At 38.9% G+C, this 24,791-nt stretch overlaps 1 protein-coding gene across 2 annotated transcripts in view; it reads right to left on the reverse strand.

The window, feature by feature from the left end:
• Window positions 1–24,544, reverse strand: part of mcamb (melanoma cell adhesion molecule b) — a 47,415-nt gene extending 22,871 nt beyond the window's left edge. For both annotated transcript variants that reach the window (XM_036560912.1, XM_036560911.1), the window contains exon 1: window positions 24,394–24,544. In XM_036560912.1, coding sequence (XP_036416805.1) covers window positions 24,394–24,532 — 139 coding nt within the window. In that variant the 5' untranslated portion in view covers window positions 24,533–24,544. The remainder of the gene's footprint in view (window positions 1–24,393) is intronic.
• Between the last annotated feature and the right edge of the window lie 247 nt (window positions 24,545–24,791).

A 24,791-nucleotide genomic window follows, 5' to 3' on the forward strand; every position in this document is an offset into this window, starting at 1 on the left:
TCTGTGCCAAATCAATTCTCTCTGACAGCGCACTCACTATAAAAGCACTAACAGTCACTATACGACAAGAGACATCCTACAGCTGTTTTGGCGATGGCTAAATTGGGGATAAAAGTGGAAAAAAAGACATTTGAAAATGTCCAAAAGTATATTTTTAACTGTGTCTAAGGCCTTGCATATAAAATACACTGAAGTGTGAATAAAGGCCCTTTTCATGCCTCCGCCACTTAAAGCTGCCATAACACAAGAGTGACGCAAGTGCTGCAGACCTTTTCCTTCTGAACGTTTAACCCCAAAACTCGCTCTGCAGAGAGAAAGGCTGCATAGTGCTTTGTGCAGAAAGCAAGAGAGCAGACCTCTTATTCCTTCTGTACTGGCTGAAGCAGAGAGGGCAAAGGAGCTTAATTGGCAACAGCTGGTAATGTGGTGCTGGCTTGCAGAGTTAGAAAGTGCAGTCATTCATGGAACCCCACGTGGCTGCGTGGCTGCCAGAGAGCCAGTATGATGATGCACAGAATAGAAGCTGTTTTTTACAGCTTACTTGTTAAATGTTCACTGTTTATGTCATCAGTCAAATCTTTCCAAAACTGCCTTTAATGTTGTACAAAAGTCAATGACATTTGATTAATTCTATTTAAAGAAACTGGTAAAAAGAAAAAAGAGAGGAAAAAAAGATTTAGATGGAAAAAGTTACAGGGTGCTCCAGCTGAAGTCATGGTAACGGACGGAATAACTACTGATTTTTGCCAACATCTGAGCAGCAGCCAGACTGAACATCTTAATGAGCTCCAATTACAGTTAAGAGGCCGAGAGCAGAATCATTACTTATGCTGGCAATTCTGAGCACTGGCTAACTCTGAGTGTATATTTTGTTGTTGCATTACTAAGTTACCATTCAAAAGTTTGGAATTACCTCCAGTATTCACAGTTAATTATTCAGTAATAACTAATATACAATAGTTATTCGATAATAACTAATATAGTGTAGACTGAAATGTTAAAAACTAGATATCAAAATGTAAATCCATGGTTCATTCACAATTTAAAGTATTTTGGGAACAAAATGAAATTACAGCATGGCAAAAATAGCAAATGTTATTAAATAATACATTATAATTATGTATTTATAGTAATGTCTATAACTTATTATTAGCCCAGCAAGACACCAGTCACTGGTCACCAGTTTTCAAATAAGAAAAAATCTGGATGATTTTATTTTAAGTTCATTCTCAATGTTACATAGCTTTTGCAATTAATATAGAATCATCTACAAAACTATGTTCTTCAACAGCAATTAATTTCTACAATTTTTAGGCATCCTCCCATTATGGATACTGCTGGCATGAGCTGTGTATTTTGTTTGTAAATGATAATTACAAACTAAAAGTCGACATAGTTTAGTGACAAACAAATACACAGAATGGTAGTAGCTGAAAACTTTTTTTGTACTTTTTCAATGGAAATATTTAAAAGCTGAATTTAAATGAGAGGATAACAGATTGCAGAGTCTTCGCCACAGTGTCCAATTATCTGGGCTTCAAGTTCGAACTATGGGTCAACTAGAGGGTCAAACTAAAAAAAAAATGTATCAGGTTAATGCATTATTAATGTGTTCATTTTGACACCACTGTTTGGAATCATTATCTTTTGTACATACTGATGTATCTGCAAGACATCATCAGTTTTATGTTATTGAAAACAGTGATTCCAATTTTCCAATACATATATTTAATCAAATAATACAATATCTTGAAAAGAGGACCAGTGGCTATGCTATACAATTTAAAACACACTAAAGAGTACCTCTCTGCAGAGGTTTGAAGGGCAGACACCTTCAAACAGCTTTGATGATAGATATGGCAACCACAGCTCACAGACATTCGCCCCTCCCAATAAAGCATACACAGTGAGCCAATTACACCTCCCGCAGCTCAGGATTCTCTTCAGTTCCATGAAGCTGTTGACTGTAAAGGTAGGAGGTTTTGACTCTGATGGTGGAAGGCATCTGGCACCTCCTGCCCAGCCTGCCTCCCAAAGGCCTGACCACACGCCATGGCAACAACTGCTGAAGAGAGGACACAGGTGCAAACGCACCCACACACACTTAAGCGCTTAGATCTTACTATGACAAAGCCTGTTTCTCATAAATGTTCATTTTCTATGCTGTTGGCACCTGTGGGTTCTGCTGGGACATAAACTGAACAGACGCCAGTGCTCAGTATGACCTCTGACCCGAGCCGAAACCCTCTGATGTCTCTGGCCTTCAGCATGATCACACACACTCACTGAGCTCCACTTACACGAGTGCTCTACTGTTATGCGCTCATTCTAGTCTTTGAACTCTGAATTAGAAATTTAATTGGGCCAGGAATTTTGATCCAAACTCAAATGTAACCCAAGAACATTCTGCCTGTCCGTCCCACAGCACCCAATTTTGCCTGAATCTGACCAACAACTACTGGAGCCCCATTTAAAAATGACAATCCTCATTGCTAAAGTCGTAAAAATTAGAGGTGCACAATCAGAATCATTATATTTCTGCTCCAAACACAAAATAGTCAATTAGCCAACTTATTAGTTCGATTTTTGTCAATCTACGTTGCAGTTTTATGACTTAAATAACATGAGAGATTGTAGCATAATCATGTATAACTATTGGTAAATGCCAGTCACCTTTTACTTTCTATGTAGCACTTTCTTTAATTCATGTTATTTAAATAGGCAACTGATTTTTCATTTAAGAATGTAAAATGCCAGTTTGGCCCATTAAAAAGCAAATAATGTTGTGGTGCGGCTTTATAGAAAGCACTGGAAATGTGCTAGTGTGTTTTATGTGTTCATTTAGCCCACACATTGTGAGCTTTGGTGTTTCAAAAACAAAAAGGCTAATAAAAAATTGCCAAAAATCTGCCATCAGCCAATTCAGCTATAAAGAAATCAGAATCTTGTTACAATAATCTAAAGGGGCAATTCAACTGCATCAGTTTTTGACATTTAACAATCCATAAAAATCCCTAAAAAAAATTATTATAATCTGTAGTCCACTTTTGCGTAAATGGTTCATTCACACTTGTGTATTCAGTGTACTTTCAAAAATAACTCTTAAATAATCTAATAACATGATGGTAACATCTGAAATTTCAGGATTAGATTAGGGACCAATTCAATATTGGGTGTCAGTATTGGGCCAATGAATCTGTTCCAATCCTGTAATTCACATTGTCTGCTCTGTTGTAACTTTATGTTTCTTCCTGTGGGAAGAAGAGCATTTAAGTAGTTTAACAGACCTCAAGTGAGATATAAAATAGCTCATTTTAAAGCGTATTATTTTTTAAAGAAAACGCAATGGATTAGTATCATTCAGTACTCAAGGTTTCACTCAGCTTCAAAAAAAGAACAAGTGCTATCATGCCATCTCTATTCATGGTGCAATCTCCTTAAGTATGCGAATCAAATTAAAGTGAGGTCAGAGATTTACACCCCCAATAGTGTGCCTAAAAATTACATAGTTGTTCATGGATGATGGTGCCAAGAACAGGAGTCACTACAGCGTGCCAGAATACTAACTGAGGTAATAAAAGCAGGGAGGAAGAATAAAGCAGAGGGAAGAACTGAAGCTGGGAAAATGCAGGCCGAAATCCATTAAAGGTGAAATCTGACCCTGACCCTAGCTACACAGATTTTTGAGCGTTGATGTCCGAACCCAACAAAACAGGCGTGAATAGTCGGGTACTGTTGCGCTCAGACAAATATTTCAAACTCGGGCATAAATTCCTTTGTAGACCATTATGTCTGGCCACTGGAACTGTCCCAGCCAAAGGAATAAAGAGGCACCCCCACCGCCCAGACATGCAACTCTTAACTCTTAACATGCACAATGTGCCTCAGGCTCCACAGCTTGACCTGAGGATGTGACTCCACCACTCTGCGGATTACACGCTTTCAAAACGACCCACACAAAAAAGGCAGCGTTCTCAGCATGCCCTTACAGAATCCAGACAAACATCCACAGTTAGTGGAGTGTTCAGAGGTGGGATTCTGCACCTGTTTGTGATTGTTTCATACAATGCAGTAAATATTTCACATTCTAGGTAATGCACGAAAAATGAATTGTTAGTATGCTTTTCTAGCATTAGATGGATGGTACATAAATAACTGTCTAGAGTTAAACTTATTATTAAACTTCTCTCATGATGGATATAATTTTATTATATTAAAGAATGCCAGTGTACTAGTAGGGCATAGTCTACCATGAACAGACCATGGGAGAATGCCACAGCTCTGCTTGATAAGCTACCATTTCCTGTGATTGCTTCTGTTTACAATAAAATGAAAAATAGCAGACCCCTTTGAGATAATCAAACATATCTTTTGTTGTTTATCTGCCTCTACTGACCAACGGTATGTAAGATGGCTGCTGCTAAGGGAGATGACTTGTGTTTTGAGACAGCATGAAGAAACATTTCTGTGCTTCATGTCTTAAACATGACCTCAAGAGTCAACCCTGTTACTGCTGCTATGGTAAACCTCATCAGCTAATGGGGAGTTTGATTAAAATTAGATTGTAACTGTAACATCCAGCCTATGACAATGTTTAGTTTAGACGAGGTATGTCACAGAAAAAGTCTCAAAAACAATACTAGATTGAATTTATTCTACTTTATTCACATGACTAACTCCAGCGCAATTTATCAGCAAATCTGTCCCAAATCCAAATCCATCCGCCAGATGGCTTCATCAGTCCCAAAAGGATACAAGCATAATTCGTATGGCAATAAAACCAGTTCATTTCCTATGGCAAATGAATTTCATTTGGATGTGCCATCAATACAAGACTGCCATGCCCTCCATGTCTGACATTAAGAGTCTAAGAATAACACTGTGTCAGGTGTGGTTGACATTAGCATGAAATAGCTGCATACAGAAGGGTGATGGAAATACATCTACTTAAGTACTATAAATAGAACTCCTCTTTTAGAACAAAGAGAGGATTAAACCAACATATTAAATGCATTCCTGATTGACTATAATCCTACATTCCATCAAGCTGTTATAAACCCTGAGACATTCTTGCTAAGACTTAGTGAAGTATTTCTTTTGTTGAGATTATTTTAATGAAATAACACAGAGGATCTGTGAAAAAATAAGCAAATCTTTAGAAAAGGTTTACATACAAGTAACTGTAAAGGGACTCTTTAATTATGACTCCAGCAGTGCCACAAACCTTGACCATTATTAACATCAAAGGCATGTTACTGTCACAAATTCAAAGTCTGACCCCATTACCAAATACACGTCTACACATCTCTACACGCTTGAGCCCGCTAAACAATCCTCTGGCAGGCCTCAAAGGCCAAAGCAAATAGAAAGTAGTTCTACTCTGAGGAGCAGGGCTCACCATACACGAGCGTTTTCTGAAGTCTGACGTCATAAACTGATGCCCTAAACTGATGAACTTGCTTGCTTTGGCCCCTCTCATTTGATGGCCTTTTTTAATGAGCTTTAAGTGTAGATGGGCCTCCAGTCCAGACAGGAAACTGAATTATTCCAGCAGCTGAGGAAAGGCATAATAAGTGCAGCTGGGGGAGCTAGTTCAGCGCATCAAGGCCAAAAGCATTACAAGGCAAGGCACTTTTGATTATAAGACAGGGCATAGCATAGGCTGAACCACTTAAGTCATTAGACTAAACATATATACAGCATATGTTTTTTCTAATTAGTGTTAGAGGAACGTAAGGAACATAAATGCTGTTAAGACTTCATCGCTGGTGTGACCTTAAGATTTCCTTTGAAGGCTGAGGCTGGAGTTTGGGTTACTTTTCCTTTCCACCTAAATGCAGCAGAACAATCAGTACACAGTGAGAAACTACTGACACAGGCATCTGTAAAGGATAAGACAAGCATCAGTGACCTACAGTCCCGTGCAGGCCAATCATATAGGGGTGACTCTGGAATGGAAAAGTGGGTGAAACATACAATAGCTTGGGTCAATCCATGTGAAATCACAGATACCCACCTGACTGTCTCAGATTTGCTTAGTTCTTTCAGCAAGCAATGTCACGATGCCCATTTAGGCTTGCCTCCTATCTATTGTCCAAGATATAAAGGGTTTTATGAGTTGCTTTAAAATGAAAGGATTAAAAAAACAGTAACACTGTACTGTAGAGCAGTGTTCGTAAAGCTACATGACACCTACATAAGCTCTGTATGACAAGTTACCTACATTTATAAACACTTATTTCAATAGGCGTAACTGGTCGTAAATGTTGCATTTGCTAACTCTGATATCAGGTTGACATAACACCTATGTCAGGTGAAATCACATTGTCATTGATATGCACCAAGCCACACAGTCAGCTGTTATAATGAGTTGTCATTTCACCCAAAAGTGTCATAACAACCATAAGTCAGAAAAAAATTGTGACCTGACATGAGAGTTGACAAAAGCAGCCTAATGACAGACAACTCCTATAAGTGTTTATAAATGTTTATGTAGAGTGATGTCAGTTGTCGTTACAGGCTTATATGGTTTCAAAAATCTAAGATGGCCACTTGTGAACTTTTTTCTGGAATCTGGTAAGTTGAGGCAGATATACCCTAAATGAAAATTCATCTTTTTCTTAACTCAGAGAATCACTCACTCTGTCAGGCATTTTACCTGTTTGGTTGTAGAACAAGTCCCCTTACCCAAGACAGCTTCACTGACCAGAAAGACTAATTTCAAGCTCTTCTAATGTGGATGAAGATGCCTGAGAATCAGGACAAGTGATTTAAACGAAGAATGCAAGCTGTCACATGCTTTGCTTTGTTTGAATGGGGTATGTTTAGCTGTAAATGACTTTTGACTTCATGTGGAATGCGGTCAGCTTCTCATGTACAGCTTGCACACAAAAAGCACTGAAAAAAAGGACGCAGTGACCATAACTGATGGACGGCCACTCATGTGCACTTAACAGTGGTCTCTGTGGGCTTTCCCCCCATGGCTTGTCCCATGCTCCTCCATTTCCCTTCCATTCCATTTCCCACGTTTAAAAAAAAAGCAAAAGCAAAAATAACTGCAGAAGTGGAGTATGGGAACAAACCAGTGGGCCAATATTTGTACTACGCCGATTATGATGTCAAAGAAGAGTCCCATGATTTGCCCTAAGAAGTATGAGATATGTGATGGAGATCTCTCGCTGACAGAGAGGGGGTCTTGGCTCTGAAGATAGCCAGCAGCTCTGGCAGCAATTGCTGCAGCCAACATGATGAAGCACAAGAGAGCAACTCACTCCTTTTTTGGTGGAGCAGACACTGGCATGATTCTGTGCTGTGCGTCTTAAAGCTCTGAGTGTGCCAAAGGAACCACGCTTCTACAGTGGCACAGTGATGTGTGCTAGAGCTTTTAAAGGCGCTGGAATCTATGGGTGTAAAAAAAACGAGCAAGTTCTGGGAGTGAAACATCCTGATATTCTCATAAATGGAATGCTTTGATGAAAGATAGAATGGAACCACACTGAGTATAGAGGACTGAATGACTAAAAGAGGAGACCGCAGTCTACAATGGTTTTATTTAAGATAAGATAATCCTTTATTAGTCCCACAGTGGGGACATTCACAGTGCTACAGCAACAAAGGGATAGAAAGGCAGTAACAAGTAGAGAAATAACAAATTTGTTACTTGTTACAGGGGAAACAACATCACCATGAATCAACACTCCTTCTTGAGCTGGTCAGGTTTTTGCAGTTAATCAGTCACTAAGGGCAGTACTAAAAAAAATGAGGTAGCGATTCAAACAAGGATTCATGTGCTTTTGAGAAATGGGTCTCCAGTGGACAAACTAGTTTATTATAACACAACCACAGTACAGCTGATGCCTGATAGATCAGACTTATACCAGAACCTGCTGGAAAACACGTCACTTACACCTTAATAAGTTGCTTTTTTAAAACATGCAGGTTTTTTGTCATCTCAGTTTAAGTATAGTTCCTATAGTTTTTGTCAATGGCATTTGCATAACTATAATGCTTGTACAACTATAATTGTTTGAAACCTTTCAGTTGCATTTGCAATAAAATTCTTTCAATTGTTTCACTAGGATGTGACGTTTTTCCATGTTGAATCTTTGCCCGTGTTTAAACAAAGGATATGCAGCATATTATTAGCCATGAAAACACTATTTGTATATCCTCTAAAACTAAACATAACTGACATTTTGCCACGTTATAATCAAGAGAATAGTGTCATCTAGTTCAAGAAGCCAAATAAGTATTTTAAAGGCACGTTAAACAAAGAATAAGAATCTCAGAATTTTAATGAAGCACACATATACACTAAATAGGTGCTCCTTCATAAGACTCCCTAAGACTTCAAAACAAGCCAAATCTCTTCAAGCTCTTTGGCGCACAAACATCTCACTGTTGGTCAGTTCCATGCTGGGTGCTGGTATGTGGACATTCTCTGAAGCAATGGAGTCATTCAGGAAGAAGCTCTGAGGGCCATGTTAGCTAAAAGGCTCCTTATATGTCTAGAATCAGCATAGACTGGTGTTTCAGGAAACATCAATTATTAAGCAGCACATAATGATTGGAAAGAAGTCTCCACTTCTGACGGAAGGCTAAGTAATCTGCCTTGCTCCTCTACAGTCAACATCCGCTCCCCAAAGACCACTCCATCAGCTGCTATAAGACAGCAACTTATGCCCAAGTCTTCTTACTGTCCTACTCGCTTTCTTCATGCAAATAGATTTTGCTGAAGCTTCAAAGGAATTCCTCAGAACGCAACACTGTCCTCTGGCTTCCTTCTGACTTATACAGAACTAATGTTTGAATCTCACTGAAGTTTTCTTTTCTTTAAAGGAGTAGATAACAGGTTTTGTACTTTAGGTGTGAATCTAAGGTCTTACTATGTTTAGCCTACAATCTGTTTCAATGAAAAGCAAACTAACCCTAGTACTCCAGCAAGTCAGCAACAGAAACCGAAGCTGACGAAAGATGCTGAATGGAGAAAACAGTACACTGAGGACGTCAGCTACCACTACAAGGATTATGGAGTTACAAGGAGTAATGAGGAAACATTAGTGAATGAAAGGCAGAAGTGGCTGTTTAAAGAACCATTCAGTAGGATTTGCAGAGGCATTCAGTGCCTAGGCAGAACAAAACTTATGGCCTGGACCCAGAGAGGAAGGACAGAGGCCAGCGCAGAACAATCAGGAGGGAATCTAGATGGGGAGATGAAAAGTTCCAAGCCAAGAATGCCTGGCATCTCAGCATTCATAAGATGACTATTATTGATGTCTCTCCATCCCCACAAGCTGCAAAGGCATAACTCAGGCTCGGACACCAGCCGCCAGCCCCTCAAGAGTCCATCTGATTTACTTGAGTATGAGACAGAAAGCATCAGTCCTGCACAGATTAGGCACACTGTCTGCACTGGAGATCCTCTCAGTTCATCAATCTTCTCATGGAGGGACAAGCAAATGGTCTGTGTCATCCTGTCCTTAGAGCAAAGGCCAAGAGGTTGAGAGCAACATAAATTACTTATCCACGTCCAACAACTCAACCGCTCTCCAATGAGTGGACTGTGAGATGTAACTAGGGGTGTAAATCCCTAACAATGATTCAGTTCAGTTATGATTTGTTAGATTCATTATGCCATCTCAAATTTCAGCACTATTTTGGTACAATTCTGAATTACTTTAACAGGGCTGACCGAAATAATAATATTTACGTTTCATAATTAACCATAATTTTAAGTATGTTCATTACTTTATGTACATTATGTTCCTTACTGTCCAATAATCGAAACTGCTCCCATTCAGGGTGTAATGATTCAAAATTCATTGCTTGGTTTGAGAGGATACAGTGGATGCTACATTTTTCGATACAGCAAAGTGGCTGAAAATTTGAACTGAACATTAATGTTTTCATTTTCAGTTTACTACAGCATTCAACATTATAAGAGTACAATATTTAAAACCAAAGCTGTGCTTTATGATTTTCTAAACTAACACTATAGCCATAAGCTAATATGTTAGCCAAGACGCAACAATAGAGCATGATACAAGATAAAGTGGGATAGATTTCGATACAATATGATGCTCTGTCTTTTCTCAGGCGTCTTTGCTCTTTTACCCTCAGTGGCCATGTGGAAAAGGGTGCAGTTTGTTGCACTCTGAGGTGCGGTGCTATGGATGCCTGGCATGTATTATGCATTCAACTAAACCAGCAAGAATTTATTTTTTTTTAATATTTTTATTACCAATAACTGTTCCATTTGAAGGCTGATGAAATCTTTTAGAGTTTAGGCAGTTTGTGCCTTTAAAAACAATACGGTTTCTGAATACTATACATTGAAAAGGATACCAGGGTAATGAACTAATATCTGTGCATCACAAACAATGAATTCTAAAGAAGCTGTCCCTTGCTGTGAGGAATGGGCAGGATGGGCAATCTAACATGTGATGAAGCCCACCGACACATAGGAGCAGTTCTTCAATACTGCATGCCAGCTTGTATTCAGGCCTTCATTATTGGACTGTCACCACAGGATATTTTTCAAGCATTTCATGCTGCTTAACTTTCCATCTCACGGTTAGTCTATTGGTTACATCCAGATCCGCAGATCTCGATGGTCATCTGCAAGACAACAGTATGTAGTAAGGTAAAATTAATTTTCAATCTTTATTTTCAATTGTATGCCTGACTGACCGAAAAAAAAAAATTGTTTTCAATAAAGCTTTAGTCTGAGTAAAGATGCGCTTGGGTCTAACTCTTGCACTAATTTAATAAAATAATTCTGTGATTTCTGGAACAACTTGTACACAAACAAGCAGCAGAAGAAAGCGTTCTTACATAATTTATGCCTATGCCAAGGCATTAAAAGTATACTTTGATGTAGAATATGGGATAATGAGTGGGCAGAAAAGGGGCATCTTTTTTTTTTAAACACTCAAGCATCATGACAAGGCCTATTTCTGTGGATCTGGTCATGAGCTTGCTTGCAGACAACACACATCATGTGATGTGAAAGCAAACTATTCAGAGAAAATGCACTCTGTGCCCCCTTAGGTAGTGTCTTACATGCTGCTTTAATTCTAGGTTTTTACAGCAATGGAGAAAATGTATTATTGCATCACACACAACACTCTATAAAGTGGCACTTCCATCCTAACAAATACAAAGTGCAATATCATAGGAAACAAAATACTTAACTGAAATACAGTACTCCGCAAAAGTCAGAGACCTTCAAAACAGCCATTCAAGCTATTTATTTTACAATGTCAACATAACAGAAAATTACACAGAAGCCTCAAGAACTAAATATTATAACAAAATGTTTAGGATTTGCCTTTATTACAACCTTTTTGGGATTTTTTTTTGAAAGAAATCTGCAGAGATATTTTGCACACCTATAAAGTTCAGTTTTTTATCTATTTCCTTTTCTCATTGAAGGCTTCTTGACAACTACACATTCTTTTTCAGACTCATAGCACAGAGTTGTTTTCTCACAGTGGAAGGATGGACAGAAACACCTGTGGATTTTTTCAGATCTGAAGAGTGGAGCTTGATTTTCTCCTCTCTCTCAAAGATGAAAGCTCTGAAGGGCTCATATGACAGATGACATTTGGAGGTTTTCTCGCTTTTTTGAAATACAAGAGTTTGATGCAAGTTTCAAAACGTACCTGTCAGTCTACACAGTTCACATACAGAAATTAGGCTACAAAACACCCTGATTTTAAGTCAATGTTTCTGTGAAGTCACGAAAACCAATACGTTTACATTTCTACAGCAATTCAGCTGTGTCCATTCCCGCTGAAGTTATAAGGAGTGTTTTTCCAGCTCTGACTGCTTTTCGACTGACAGCACAAAGCAGACAATCAGAAAATACATTTACATATATATGTCTTTAAGTTGGAAAATGGTTATGTAAAAATGAATCGGCACATAAAACCACACATACGTATTAAGTGAACACAAGTGAACACAGTGAATACGTATTAAGTGAACACAAATACTAGAAAAATGAAGGGTGTGGGCCTGTTTACTACTGTTTATCTGACTGTCACAGTTTTGGTTTTGATTTTTTTTTAATCCAGTTTTGGAAACACTTTTTATTTTTACTTATTTTGCTTATATCCAATCTGCTCAGAAATATCTTCCAAAAACCACTTGTACTTCATGGCCATTTTGATCAGAAATTAAATAAATGTAGGGTGGTCTCTGGCCTTTGCACAGTACTGTACATGCCATAAAATGTTTTCCTATACACCTAGGGCTGTTAAGATTCCAACAATTCAATAGTCAACTCCGATTCTGACTCCAAATGATGGGAATTGATCCACACCAATTTTTAATAACCAATTTTTTGGTTCTCGATTCCAAAAGTCAAAATTTAGGCAAGAAAATATGGCCAACTAAATTGTACAACTAACAATTAATAACATTTAGAATATACTGTTATGATTACTCATCAACTTCACATTCTCCCATCTCAGCTGTTCCTCAGCGGCACAACATGTCAGGTTTAATTACATGATATATTAGATCTTAGCAAAGCAATATGGAGAGCTAACACAAGCTAGGTTAACTTTGCCAACTAACAATGGGCAGATATTCCAGTACGGGCAACATTGTCTGACTCCAAGCTATGTTTTTTGGTACAATTTTTACGTTTGACTTAATTTCCAATTTGTCCAAAGTAAAATACTACCAGAAAATTGATGTGTTTGTCATTAAAGGATGCCTTGACACACTCTGTGAGCTTGAACATCACTGTCCAAAGCTCTGGAATCGACTCTCGACTCACGATGCCTGAAATCAGAAAACAGATTCTTTTTGGGATCGACTCCCAGTCGACTCTCACTCTGTTGCTTTGGCTCACTATGCAGAACATGATATCACTATCCATGAAAGGGCACACATAGCTGAGCAAATCATGTTCATATAATCATGAGTGAGCGTGAGGTTTCCGAGGGTAATGTCCTCTGTCCAGCTGGTGAGGACAATCACTCATGTCAAACTGTATTTTCATTTCAAACTTTCACCCTCAGCTCCAGCTCTCAAGCACTGTTTTAGAAGCACATTAATTGTGTTACTAACCACAAAACTATGAAACACAAGACAGAGTGCTGAGCCAGGCTCTTTAACTGCCTCCAAGGAGCCTGCAACAGCATGATACAGCAAATCATAGCACACACTGCTCACTGTCATTATCTAAACAATGTGGTTTCCAAGTTCATAATCCAAACACAGTGACAGCTCTGAGGGGATGCGCCCTTTCAGGCTACTGTAAATGTGTGGTTCAATTACTCATAGTAGCTGTTTCTGCTGACAATGCTATAATATTCTAGCTCTAAAATAAAGCAATTAATATTCAATGAGTTTACCACAGTGAGGTATAAATAGAGCTTTATGACTGGCTGTGGTTGCTGCATTTGTTCTCTCACAAATCCATCTCAGATCTCAAACTATATCTCAAGTAGTGCGAGTTTGTAGACTTGTTGTTTAGATATGACGTTACAATGGTACACTCCTTCATTTCAAAAAAGTTGGAACAAAAATCCCCCCAAAAATTCAAGTTGCAAATCCACTTTGACCTGTATTTAAACAAAAACTGCAAAAATAGAAGACATTTAAATGTTGCACACTGTTAAAAAAGATGTAAAAGATGTCATTATAGGCCTAATAGAATTATTTGAAAATGCTGCCCAAATACTACTTGAGAGAGAGAGAGAGAGAGAGAGAGAGAGAGAGAGAGAGCAAGCATAGAGCCCCCAAGAGACACACTCTACAAAAGCTCTCTGAGAGAAAATGTCTTGCTGAGTAAGCATTCCTTTCAACATATCTTAGACTATCATTACTGATACATCAAACACTGTAACAGCAGCAGGGATCAGAGCTGTAGGAGCCCACACACACACACACACACACACACATACTGCAGAATGGGACTTGATGTGCAGATACTAATAACAGCTGTCCATTTGAGGAGAGTGCAGGGAAAGTTCACAGAACTATGTTCAACTTACACCTGGAAAAAGAACAATGGGGATCATATAGTATAACATCCACGAATTGTGTCATTGAAAAATGGTTGTGAACAACGAGGAAGCTCTGTCGAGCAGGATCAGTGGATAACTGAGGAAACAGAGGTTATGGGCAGATATATCCTCTGTAACAATTAGGTATATTACGTAGCACAGCTTCCGATATTATTAGCTACAGTATCCGTTATAACCTATACATTTCAATGGCAGGGTTTTACATACTGTTTTGTTCATTTTAAAGGCAAAACACTCAGGAGGATATCACAGTGTAGGATATCATAGTACATCCGCTACCAACAGACTTGTAGATTCATGCTGCTTTTGTACAGACCAAACTGCTGTACACTGTCACCACTGCACTGCTGCCTGTAATGTTACACAGCTACAGTATACTGAAGAGGAGTTAAGCCTGGGGTCATTTCTGAAGTGGCAGTGAATCCTGATCAGTTCCCTATGTAGTGCTCTAGACAGGACTCTATGTATCTTCCTTTTTTCTATAGCTATCTCATAGGGACAGGTGATTCTGATACCTGTTCGGGTTTACTGCCTTGCTGAACACTCATTTCCTTTACACTACAGCAAAAATGTCACTGGAGAAAAAATTTCAAGGGTTCCTCAGTTAACGTCTGTTCTGGTTGGCTGTCCTGTATTGCACTTCATCCATAGGTGGGGCTAAACAGCTGTAAGTTGAATGGAAGGATGTATGCAAATGTGTTGGCCTCACAAAATCAATGAAACAAAAACATGCTGTTTTTGGTCAGTTCTTAAGAATGTTGTCTGTTTATGTTCCCTTGATATTTTCATATTTCTAGGCCTGAGGTCCGCTGCCCCTTTCTGATTATTATCAAGGCCTAAATAATGCGAAACATTAAAATGTAAAAGAGTCTGGCCTGAAAGCTTAATTAGGCTCTGTTTTGTGTCTTAGTAGCAAATCATTTTTGCAGAAACACAGAAGCCAAGCTTATCAAAGGTAGTTGGAATTTTTCAAATGTGTTTGTCATCGCACTGGTGAGGGTCATGCTTAAAAACTGATGCATACTAAATTGCCCTTGTTTGGTCTGGCTGGAGGGTGAGTTTTCAGCCATCTGGGCTGTGTTCAAAATAGCATACCGTGTATGTATAATACATCAGTATATACACTGAATACTGCTAATTTTCATCAGTAGTACACTGAACAGTATCCAGTATATGACACATGCGCTGTATTACAGGGAAAGGGCGCAAACAGCCTGCCAACATCAGGCACTGTGCCAATCAGACTGATTTTAAAATCCACCCCCTTAGCAATCGTTTTTAGCCGCTTTTCAATGTATATATTTATATTTTGTGAAGAGATGTGCCTTTGTGACTTTTAAAGAACACCCATACAGCGACAGACAGCAGGACGTGGTTTTCTACCCATCTCCAAAGACACAAAGAAACTTTAAAAATGTCAGCTTCATCTGTGGTAAACCTGTGTGGTTTTCAAACACATTTTGTTTCATTTGCAAGTCATTTCATTTTCATTACATTCGGAGTTGGTAATACGAGCTAGTTTGACTGAATAATAAGCAGTGTGACTCCACACAGCAGCCTGAAAAGGGAACGCTGAGCAGATTGCTCGGCTGAGACCAACTTTATTAAGTTACTGTTTTAACCATGTTATCTATGCAGTAAGCTCCCTTTATTAAAATGACAAAGTAAGCGAACCAGTCTCAAAATAGAGAAAGCTGGTGTGGCTTTAGCATTGCAGCAGCATTTGAACAAATGTCTTTCATTTTGCCATTTTTAATGTACAGAAATTATAAATCAGGGCTATTACAAGTATCCAGTTACCTCAGTAGGTTATGTCCTCCTGCATTAACCGAGTTGCATTTTTGATGCAGTATATTGCGAAGACAGGTCTACCCGTGTACTGGGATATTTGGTCAGAGCAGTATGTCATCCTAGTGTCTTTGATGTACTGAGGAAATTTGTGTTGGTCACATACTGCATACTACTTGCTACTTTTGGGCACAATCTGTATGTAAGTTATATGAAGTAGACTATTTCAAACAGCCCTGGTGTTTCAATTTTAGTGCAAGCGATCCTGGCTAACTGTATCTTGGCCGTGCTAACTGTAACCCTGCTGTTTCACCTTGGCATTATGCTTAGTAATAACATGATTACTGAATGTCGCAGCCACAGAACCGTCACATATTTGAAAAATAAACCTCAGTGTACTCGTGCATTTTTTTAACATTTGTTTTGTTCAAATTCTCCAAGTCAGGCCAACTGCATCGCCTGTCTATAAAAGGCATATGACACAGCTGTGATCCAAATATAAACACTTTAACTCATGGTCACTGCAGAGAATGCTGTTGTAATTAACCTTGTAGATCTTGAACTTTTATCAGGGTCTCAGAATCATGTTTAGCTAGTTCTGCAGTGATGGAAAACACAAACATCAAGGAATTTCCCTTTCAGGCCAGGTGACTGCTGCATGGCTTTCAACCAGTGCTAACACAGAGCCTCTTCTGTAAGGGAATGTTGTAAGTGGGTCAACGCTCATTTTGTATGAAGTAGTGAGTTACCCCTCCGAACTGAAACTTATTTATTTCTACTGGACGTGAACATTTGTTTATTGCTGACTGAGATGATTTTGTTGGCCCTGAGGTCTAGGATTGCGTTAAACTAAAACACAACGTGATAAATATACAAAGCTGTGATAACAATTACTTAAATTGTATGCCATTTACAAAATTCTACAGAAGTCAGATTCATTGAAACCTTTTCACACACAACTTGTAGCAGCGTTTTTGACTGGGCAGCAGGGTTCAAACATTCAAAATGAAATATAAGCGGAACACAGTACGGTAGACATGGCATCTTAAGGCACTCACAACTGAAACTCTGTCACACCTGATATCAAGTTAACTGCATTGCTAACTCCACACAGCTGACATGATGGCCACGCTGCTGACAGGTCTCACTCATGCTCAAGCTATTGTTCACGTAACACATGCTGCTCATCTGTCTTGTGATTAAGGCTGTCAAAACTGGCCAAAAATGATGAACACATAAGTTCAAACCATTCGAATATCTATTTTTGCGCATTATGTCCATTAGAGGGCAAACCAATGCAACAAGTGCACTGCATTAGGTTCAGTTGCTCCTCAAATTCCAGTTTCCCTCCACGAATCACATCCTCAGGAGCCTGTCTGTTTTTTTTTAACAATTCAATTATATAGTCAATTTAGAATATTTGTTAATAGCCCTAGTTGTGACGCATCTCGCTCAAAGTTTAGTGAAGCATTTACACGATAGTTTAGGCCAACAGATCATATTGAATTATACTTTGCTTTTCATTCCAATATCCGATCCAGTGATTTTGGTGAGTATCGGGCTGATACCGATACAGAGTATTGGATCGGTGCAACCCTACCATTTATCACTTACAATTTCATCACAATATAAGCATCTATCTATCTATCTATCTATATATATATATATATTCATGAATAGTACTTACATACTTACATTAGTGTATATCTAAGTAAGCATGTCTTTATGATGACAACAATACCAAAAGTGTGGAAACATCCGATTGTATGTTGTTTATTTTTCTTACAGACATTTTTAGTTTCAAAAGTTCAAAGTTGTTTCTAAGATAAATATATATTTAAACTGATGCCTTTGTATAAACTGATGACTCTAAACAAGTGACATTTAGAGTTGGATTCCTTGCATCATCCTAATTACCATGTGCTTCTCATTAAAAGCAAATTAGTGAAATGTCTGTCCTCATTAATGCATGTCAGCCAATCAGTTGTGTTGTGATTGGGGGGAGGGGGTCTAAAAAGCCTTACCTGACAGAAGACCAATATTTCTGAATGGAGTAATTCCATATAAACTATTTAATTGCTTTGTTATTTAAATTCATTCTAAAATGTGGGAAATAGTACAAAGAAAACCTTTTCTATGAGTAGGTGTGTCCAAATTTTTGGCTTGTAGTGTTCATGCATCCACCATCACCCTACAGCCACCCTCTTTTCTGCCTCTAGATCATCTATGAGTCCTGGGCATGACATGAGCTAGTAGCCAACCAAACACTGTGCATGCCAGAAAAAGACAGCAACAGCATCTAAATAAAAAAGAAGGAAGAGAGCTCAGCATGGAGCATTATGGACAACAGAACTGGGGTAAACAGCTATAGTCAGCGGAAGAAGTGAGGGGAAGCGTGGGGTGTGTCTGTTGTTGAGCTTCAGCTGCTGCTGTGGGAGAGCCGTGCCAGGTGTGGGCAGCTGCTAGCTGGCCTCTGTAAAAGATCAGAATGAATGATGTAGAGTGTAGAGTTTCCAGGTCACGCATGACTACATCTCACGCAGTTCTCCATAGAGCAGTGCATGGTATATGAGAATGGAGCTCTTTCACCATGACTGAGATGAACGCTCCATCAGCATATCTCCTGAAGGGACATCCGGGCACCAGTTTGTCAGCTTCATCTGGAGTTTTAGTGTACCTTTTAGAGTCTGTTCCATTACAGTGCTGGCAGATTTCTGATAGGCATCTGCAGCTATATCTGCTTTTACAGCACTACACAGAGCTCCAAATATGTCTACTACAAATTAGCCCCTCACTGCGTTTAAAACAGATGCTCAAAAGACAAAGAGTGAGGAAGTTATTTGTCATAAATCTATTCTAAATAGAGCCATCTAAAACTGTAATTAATTTAGCTGCTGGTGCTGAATGTTGCTATGTCGCTGGAATTAACAGATGCTCAAAAGTCTTATATCTTTGCACACTTTTTTGCCTTGCAATGCTTTTGAGGTTTTTGGATCTCGGTAGCTGATTAGTAGGTGAATGTTGCTGGGGAAAAAGGTAAAAAAAATAGTGAAAAAATGGTTTTAAGAAAGCCACTAACATAAACCTTTAGTTCACGCAGCAGTTCACTCATCAGAGAACACATTTCCGGGTGTTTCCGAGATCTGGATACTGTCACGCTAATGTTAACAACAATGAATTATCCAGACACATATTTATACAATACCGATAGACGTACAATATCAAAAGCAGGCAAATGTCTCTTTCTTCTGTCACATGGACATGTTATGAGGTTGGATGTTGATACAAAGGGGAAAATAATGCAGATTTAGGCATTACACATGGCCCTCTTTTTCCTTGGAAACTGAAGAGGCAAAAGGCCATGAAGCAGGGCACTGAGAGAAAGCCATGCACAATGATTGCAAAGTAATCGAAGATCAGCTGCTATTCATCTAATTCAGAGCTCAGCCACTGAGGGTCTATTAAAAAGAACAGCCAGTACTAATTAAACTTCACCTAAGTCATTCTGACTGCTAGCTTTAAAAATATGCTGAGGTCAAGGCAATCCAATACTGGCACGATTGGGCCATTTACGGTATATTCAGTTCATTATTTTTGGTTTGTTTTCAGTATGTGGTGTCCATATAGGCCTATAGAAATTATTATATAATCACTTGATCAAAAATATTCAAACTGATTGCAATTATTTAATCTTATTTAAACACAAAAACAACAAAAGCTCTGACTTCTGCCTGGTGCTATAACACAGCGGTGAGTAATGTCTGTGTATTTGATAACATCAGTTGATAACACCTTTAGAGGACAGCAGTGAGTATGTTTGTTTATTTGAGCTCCTCAACTGATAGCATTTAAGTATCAACAGTTAGGAAGCAAGATAGCTAATGAGCTATTTGGCTTGTACTTCAATAGTTGCATAAAAAGGACAATTAGGTTGTTAATTGCAATCATCTATGTGGCAGTTAATCCTGAGCTAAAAATTTATGATCATTTCAGGCCTGTAAGATCAAATGAATTGACTTAGCCAAACAAAGTGAAAAGCACTGGCCTAGCAAAAAACAGACAAAACAAAATGACTAATCTTTTCACTAATGTCTGCTATTTTACTAGATCTACTAGTATTAACCAACTGCACACTTAAAAAAATAAAGCTGTTTTTGACTTGTACAGTAACTTAATAAGTACAGAACCTTTACATTATGTGGAGATAATTTAAACTTGCACATCTCATTTTAAAACGCTTTTTTAAACAAAAATTCATTGTATGATTCTCAAGGTAAACAAAAAGTCCTTATTCCATGGCATCGCCCTAAAGAACCCTTTATGGTTCTCTCTGGCATCTTTATTTCTTAGTAAGTATGCTCATTTTTGGAGAGTTGTACGCTGAAATATTTTTAGACATTCCAGACTCTTTCTCCCGCCAACGGGAAATATAATCACTTCTGTTTAAAGTAGCGTTCTGCTGATACACTGCCCAGATCTACAATGCCTTATCTCCCAGGAAGATTAGCCACAAAGCAGTTTACTGTTGTTCCACAGCTCTTTGTAAGAATGCTTTGTAATGGGACGTGAGGAAGGATGCTCCATATCAGATACACTGCAGTAGTATGGGATGGCAATTCACCCATAATTAGATGGTGTCATGGAGGAAGGCATATTTTCTCTTTGTGGCAAAAACTGCTGGGATCCCACTGTGTTACTCCTTTGATAAGTCAGGAAGTGGGGGCATCCTTTAGGAGACACAAACAATAGCAAGTCCATTCACAGAGTCTTTGTGCAATGAGACTATTTCAAATTGCTCTGGGAGTGGTCTGCATGTGTTCATACACACAGCACTACACTATCTCCTTTAACCCTGAGACACTGAGAGTTATTACTGTGCTTTTGCTGTACTATTCAAATGTAATTATGTTATTACATATTTAATTACACAGTGAGTTACGCCATAAATAAGGCTGATGTCTGATTCACAGTCTGTGTCTACATCTGCATTTCTGATTGTACGTTTAGTCAAGAAATTACAAAAATGTTAGAGGTTTTTAACTTTCTGCAAAACATGACTGCAAAACATGACTGCATACACTCGCGCAGTGGGTAGTGCTGTTGCCTCACAGCGAGAATGGCCGGGGTTCGATTCCCGGCCGGGCGACCAGGGTCGTTTCTGTGTGGAGTTTGCATGTTCTCCCTGTGTCTGCGTGGGTTTCCTGTGGGAGGAAACCAGAGAACCTGCTCTGGTTTCCTCCCACAGTCCAAAAACATGCAGTTAAGCTATTCGGACTCACTAAATTGCCCCTAGGTGTGAATGTGTATGTCTGTCTGTCTGCCCTGCGATAGACTGGCGACCTGTCCAGGGTGTATCCCGCCTTTCGCCCAATGACAGCTGGGATAGGCTCCAGCACCCCACCGCGACCCAGAAGGATAAGCGGTTTAGATGATGTATGTATGACTGCATACACAACAATAACTTAATTCAAATCATAATGCAATATCTCTCCATCTACTATTGAACAAAAATGGACTGAAAGTTTATAATCATTTTCAACATAATTTCCCTGCATGTTTCAATGAGCTGTGTGTGGGATGTGACTGATAGCAAATTATTATTATATGTCATAGATTTTGTTATCACTGGCGACTTACTGTGATTTCTAAGGGTTAAATATGGCAGCTGCTGATAACTACAGGTAGAAAGTTAATTTATTAGGTTTAGGCTGAGTTAGAAGCACCGATGTTGCTCTCATAAGGTAAAACTCAACTGCCTAAAGATTCTGTTCTCTATTTGCTGTACAGTCAATGTCACATTTAGCCAGCCAGACTTGACTGATACAGGCTCAGAGATACTGCAGCTATAAAATGTGCTTCCTATTATAGGTAGCCTAGATAGCAACAAGCAGCACGTTATGACCTAACCTCTGTCACAGACATTAGTTTAGACATTTGAATGAGTTCCAACTACAGAGAGACAGAGGGCTGAGCATGTGGCATACTTGGGACGAGTCTTCTTGTCAATCACTGTTTAAACATGGTGTGCTAAACGAACAAGACCAACTGTAGAGGACATGAAGTTACACTGTCATTTAGATATTAAAAAGTGATACCACATCCCCATATTTCTTTATGAAAAGTAAAAAAAGATTGGGGACACTACCAGTGTAATGTCAGCATCCATGGGCGTAGTTTTGAGTGAAGGACACCATGAATTTGAAGTGTAACCATGGGCCCATTGGTCCCATATACCGTCATGGTGATAAAAAGCTTGAAACATACTTTTCTGTTTTTTCTGTTTTTAAAACATTTGACAATGCCAGCTGCCTTTCACGTCATGTGAACTTTTCATGATGTTTAAACAGACAGAAATGGTCCAGAACTACCTGGATCAGACGCTCTTTACATTCACTAACGTTAAGAACTTTTTTGCTTCTCCTATAAAGTTACTGTTACAAAGATACAACGTTTTGATACAACAGTGATTTCAGATGATTTTAATCATTCAAACCATTCATTCATTCTTCGCAACAAGAGTAGACCTGCCCTATGTAGTGATCTCCAAAACCTCAGGCTAACTTTGAAAATGGGCAGATAAAAAATTAAGGCATGCCCCCAACTTCCTGTGTTCAAATGATGTAACAAAAAGTGGTAGGGGTGCAACAACGTTTGTTCAAGTTCTATACGAGTTCTATACGAACAATTTTGTGGTCAAAAATCAATAAATTTGTTTTTGGATATTCTATGTGTATTGATTCTACACTACATGTATGTGCTACACAGATTGGTTTGGCTCAGAAAATGTACTTTTATTTTGAAACACTAAAAATTAGCTTGTCTTTGTGCAAAACAGAGATTTTATAAAATCCACAAAACAGAAACACACAGGATGCATCCAAATGCCTAATTTTAATCTCTGACAGTGGTTTCCATGAAAGACATCAGATGAGAGACCCTTGTAGAGGGTAGAGGTGCGCATCGGCAATAGTTTAAAATTTCAAGCTTCATATGTTCATTTTTCATTTTTTTTGATACTGTACTGAAACAGCTCCACCCTTAGAAGGAGGGCAAATTAGATAAGGAGTATTGCAGAAAACCAAAGAAGGCATGTGATTAACTTAAGAGAAGTGTGAGACCACAGACAAAAGCGGAACATGAGCTCAAACAGGAGGTCTGCACAATAAGGAGAAGCACTTAGCAAGGGTTCAGCATACCAGGACATTCAGGGGATTAAGGATAAGGAAGTTAGAAAAAGAGGAGAGGGAGCGAAAGGAAATGGCATCACTGACGTAAAATATCAAACACCTTGAAATTGGAACAATGCTGCTGAGGATGCCACTGTCACTCAACATCCTTCCCTGCTACAAAAACACCTAACAAAGAACCTGTGATGAATGACATGATAAATGGGCTTGTTTAACAAACGGCAAACACAACCAAGCCTGGGGCAGTTCAGCAGTCAGCAGGGTATATGTTCATTAAACCTAGTTTAAAAGTGTTCTCTCTCTCCCACATCTTGATAATAACCCAGTTGATCATGATATTATCAAAGCAAGCCTCACAAGCAAGGCTCCATTTAGACGCAGTCTCGTGGTCTGTGAGGTGTGTGGAACAAGGCAAGACAGTTCTGTCACTGATTTCACTGCACACATCCTGACTCAAACTCAGATGTGTCCAGACAACAAACATGCACCAAATACACTCGTCATCTGTCATGCAGGACATTTGTTATGTTGCACAGTGGTTGTTAGAGAAGCATCGCCTTTTTATGTTCTATGTTCTCTAATGTTACACTTTATGTGATATTAAAAAGAAAAAAATATCAAATCAGAAAACATACTCATTTGTTTACATGCTGTATGTAAGTAAATATGTTCCACAATGTATATGAATAAATTATGAACACACAATGACATCTGGATAACATCAGTATGGGCTGATAATTGTTTAAAAACAATTACTAGCAACGGACAGATGTTTAGATGTGAGTGATATTTCAAACCGATATGGTATGATACTGTATATATAAAATATACGTTGTAATATAATATACATTACATTTCTCCATAATGCTGATCCAGGTAGATTTAGTCCCAATTTCTACATTTCTTCACCAGGTATCTGTATTGGCATCAGCAGATACATACATGTAAAATACTGGATATTGGCCCACTTCCCATGTCGGTGAATCCCTAAAATACAGTAATTATGCTTCCCAGTAATAAATTCAGTCATTCATATTTCTTGGCAGCCTTACTTCTTTAAGGGTCCCAATCTATCAAGCACGTGAGTTTACTTTGCTTCAAAATCATCCACCTCACATCAAACAAACGTGAAACTGAAATGCCAACATCTCACCAACAGGTGATCAGACATTTGCAAACCGTTACACAGTAAGAGCTTTACTTTGTAATATAACTGGATGCTCATTAGAATCACCGGCAGTCTATACACAACTCCAAATGTAATATCTGTTGCTCACTTTGGGCATCACTCGCAGCCAAAACTTTCCAGCTGTGTTTTTAAAACTACAAATGTGCTGTCAAGCAGAGGAATCCAGTAGGTTTTCTCTCTCACTTACCTCGCCAAACGAAGACGTAAAGAGCTGTAAGTGTGAGAGTAAGCCTCCACTGAGCCATGCTGCACAGTCCTCCTGCTGCTGTCCAGAGTGTCCAGAGAGCCAACTGGTCGATAGAAGTGAGGAAAGAGAAAAGACACATGCTGCAGAACACACCACAGGAGGGGGGCAACATTTGCATAGCGCGAGTGCGCGTGATAACGAGGGGAGGGAACGATGGGCTGGTCTGAACTCGTTATAAGCAAACGAGTCACTTTGCTGAGTCGACTCACTTTACTGACTCTGCGGACATTTTGAACAGCTTGCTGAAGTGAATCGAACACTCCCGAGTTTTGAATCATCTGACGGTTTACAGTGAGCACAGTAAAATACTGTGTACTGAGCTGGGCTACAATTTCGAC

The sequence above is a fragment of the Colossoma macropomum genome, unplaced genomic scaffold, assembly GCF_904425465.1.
Source record: "Colossoma macropomum unplaced genomic scaffold, Colossoma_macropomum, whole genome shotgun sequence".
In the NCBI taxonomy this organism is placed as follows: Eukaryota; Metazoa; Chordata; class Actinopteri; order Characiformes; family Serrasalmidae; genus Colossoma; species Colossoma macropomum.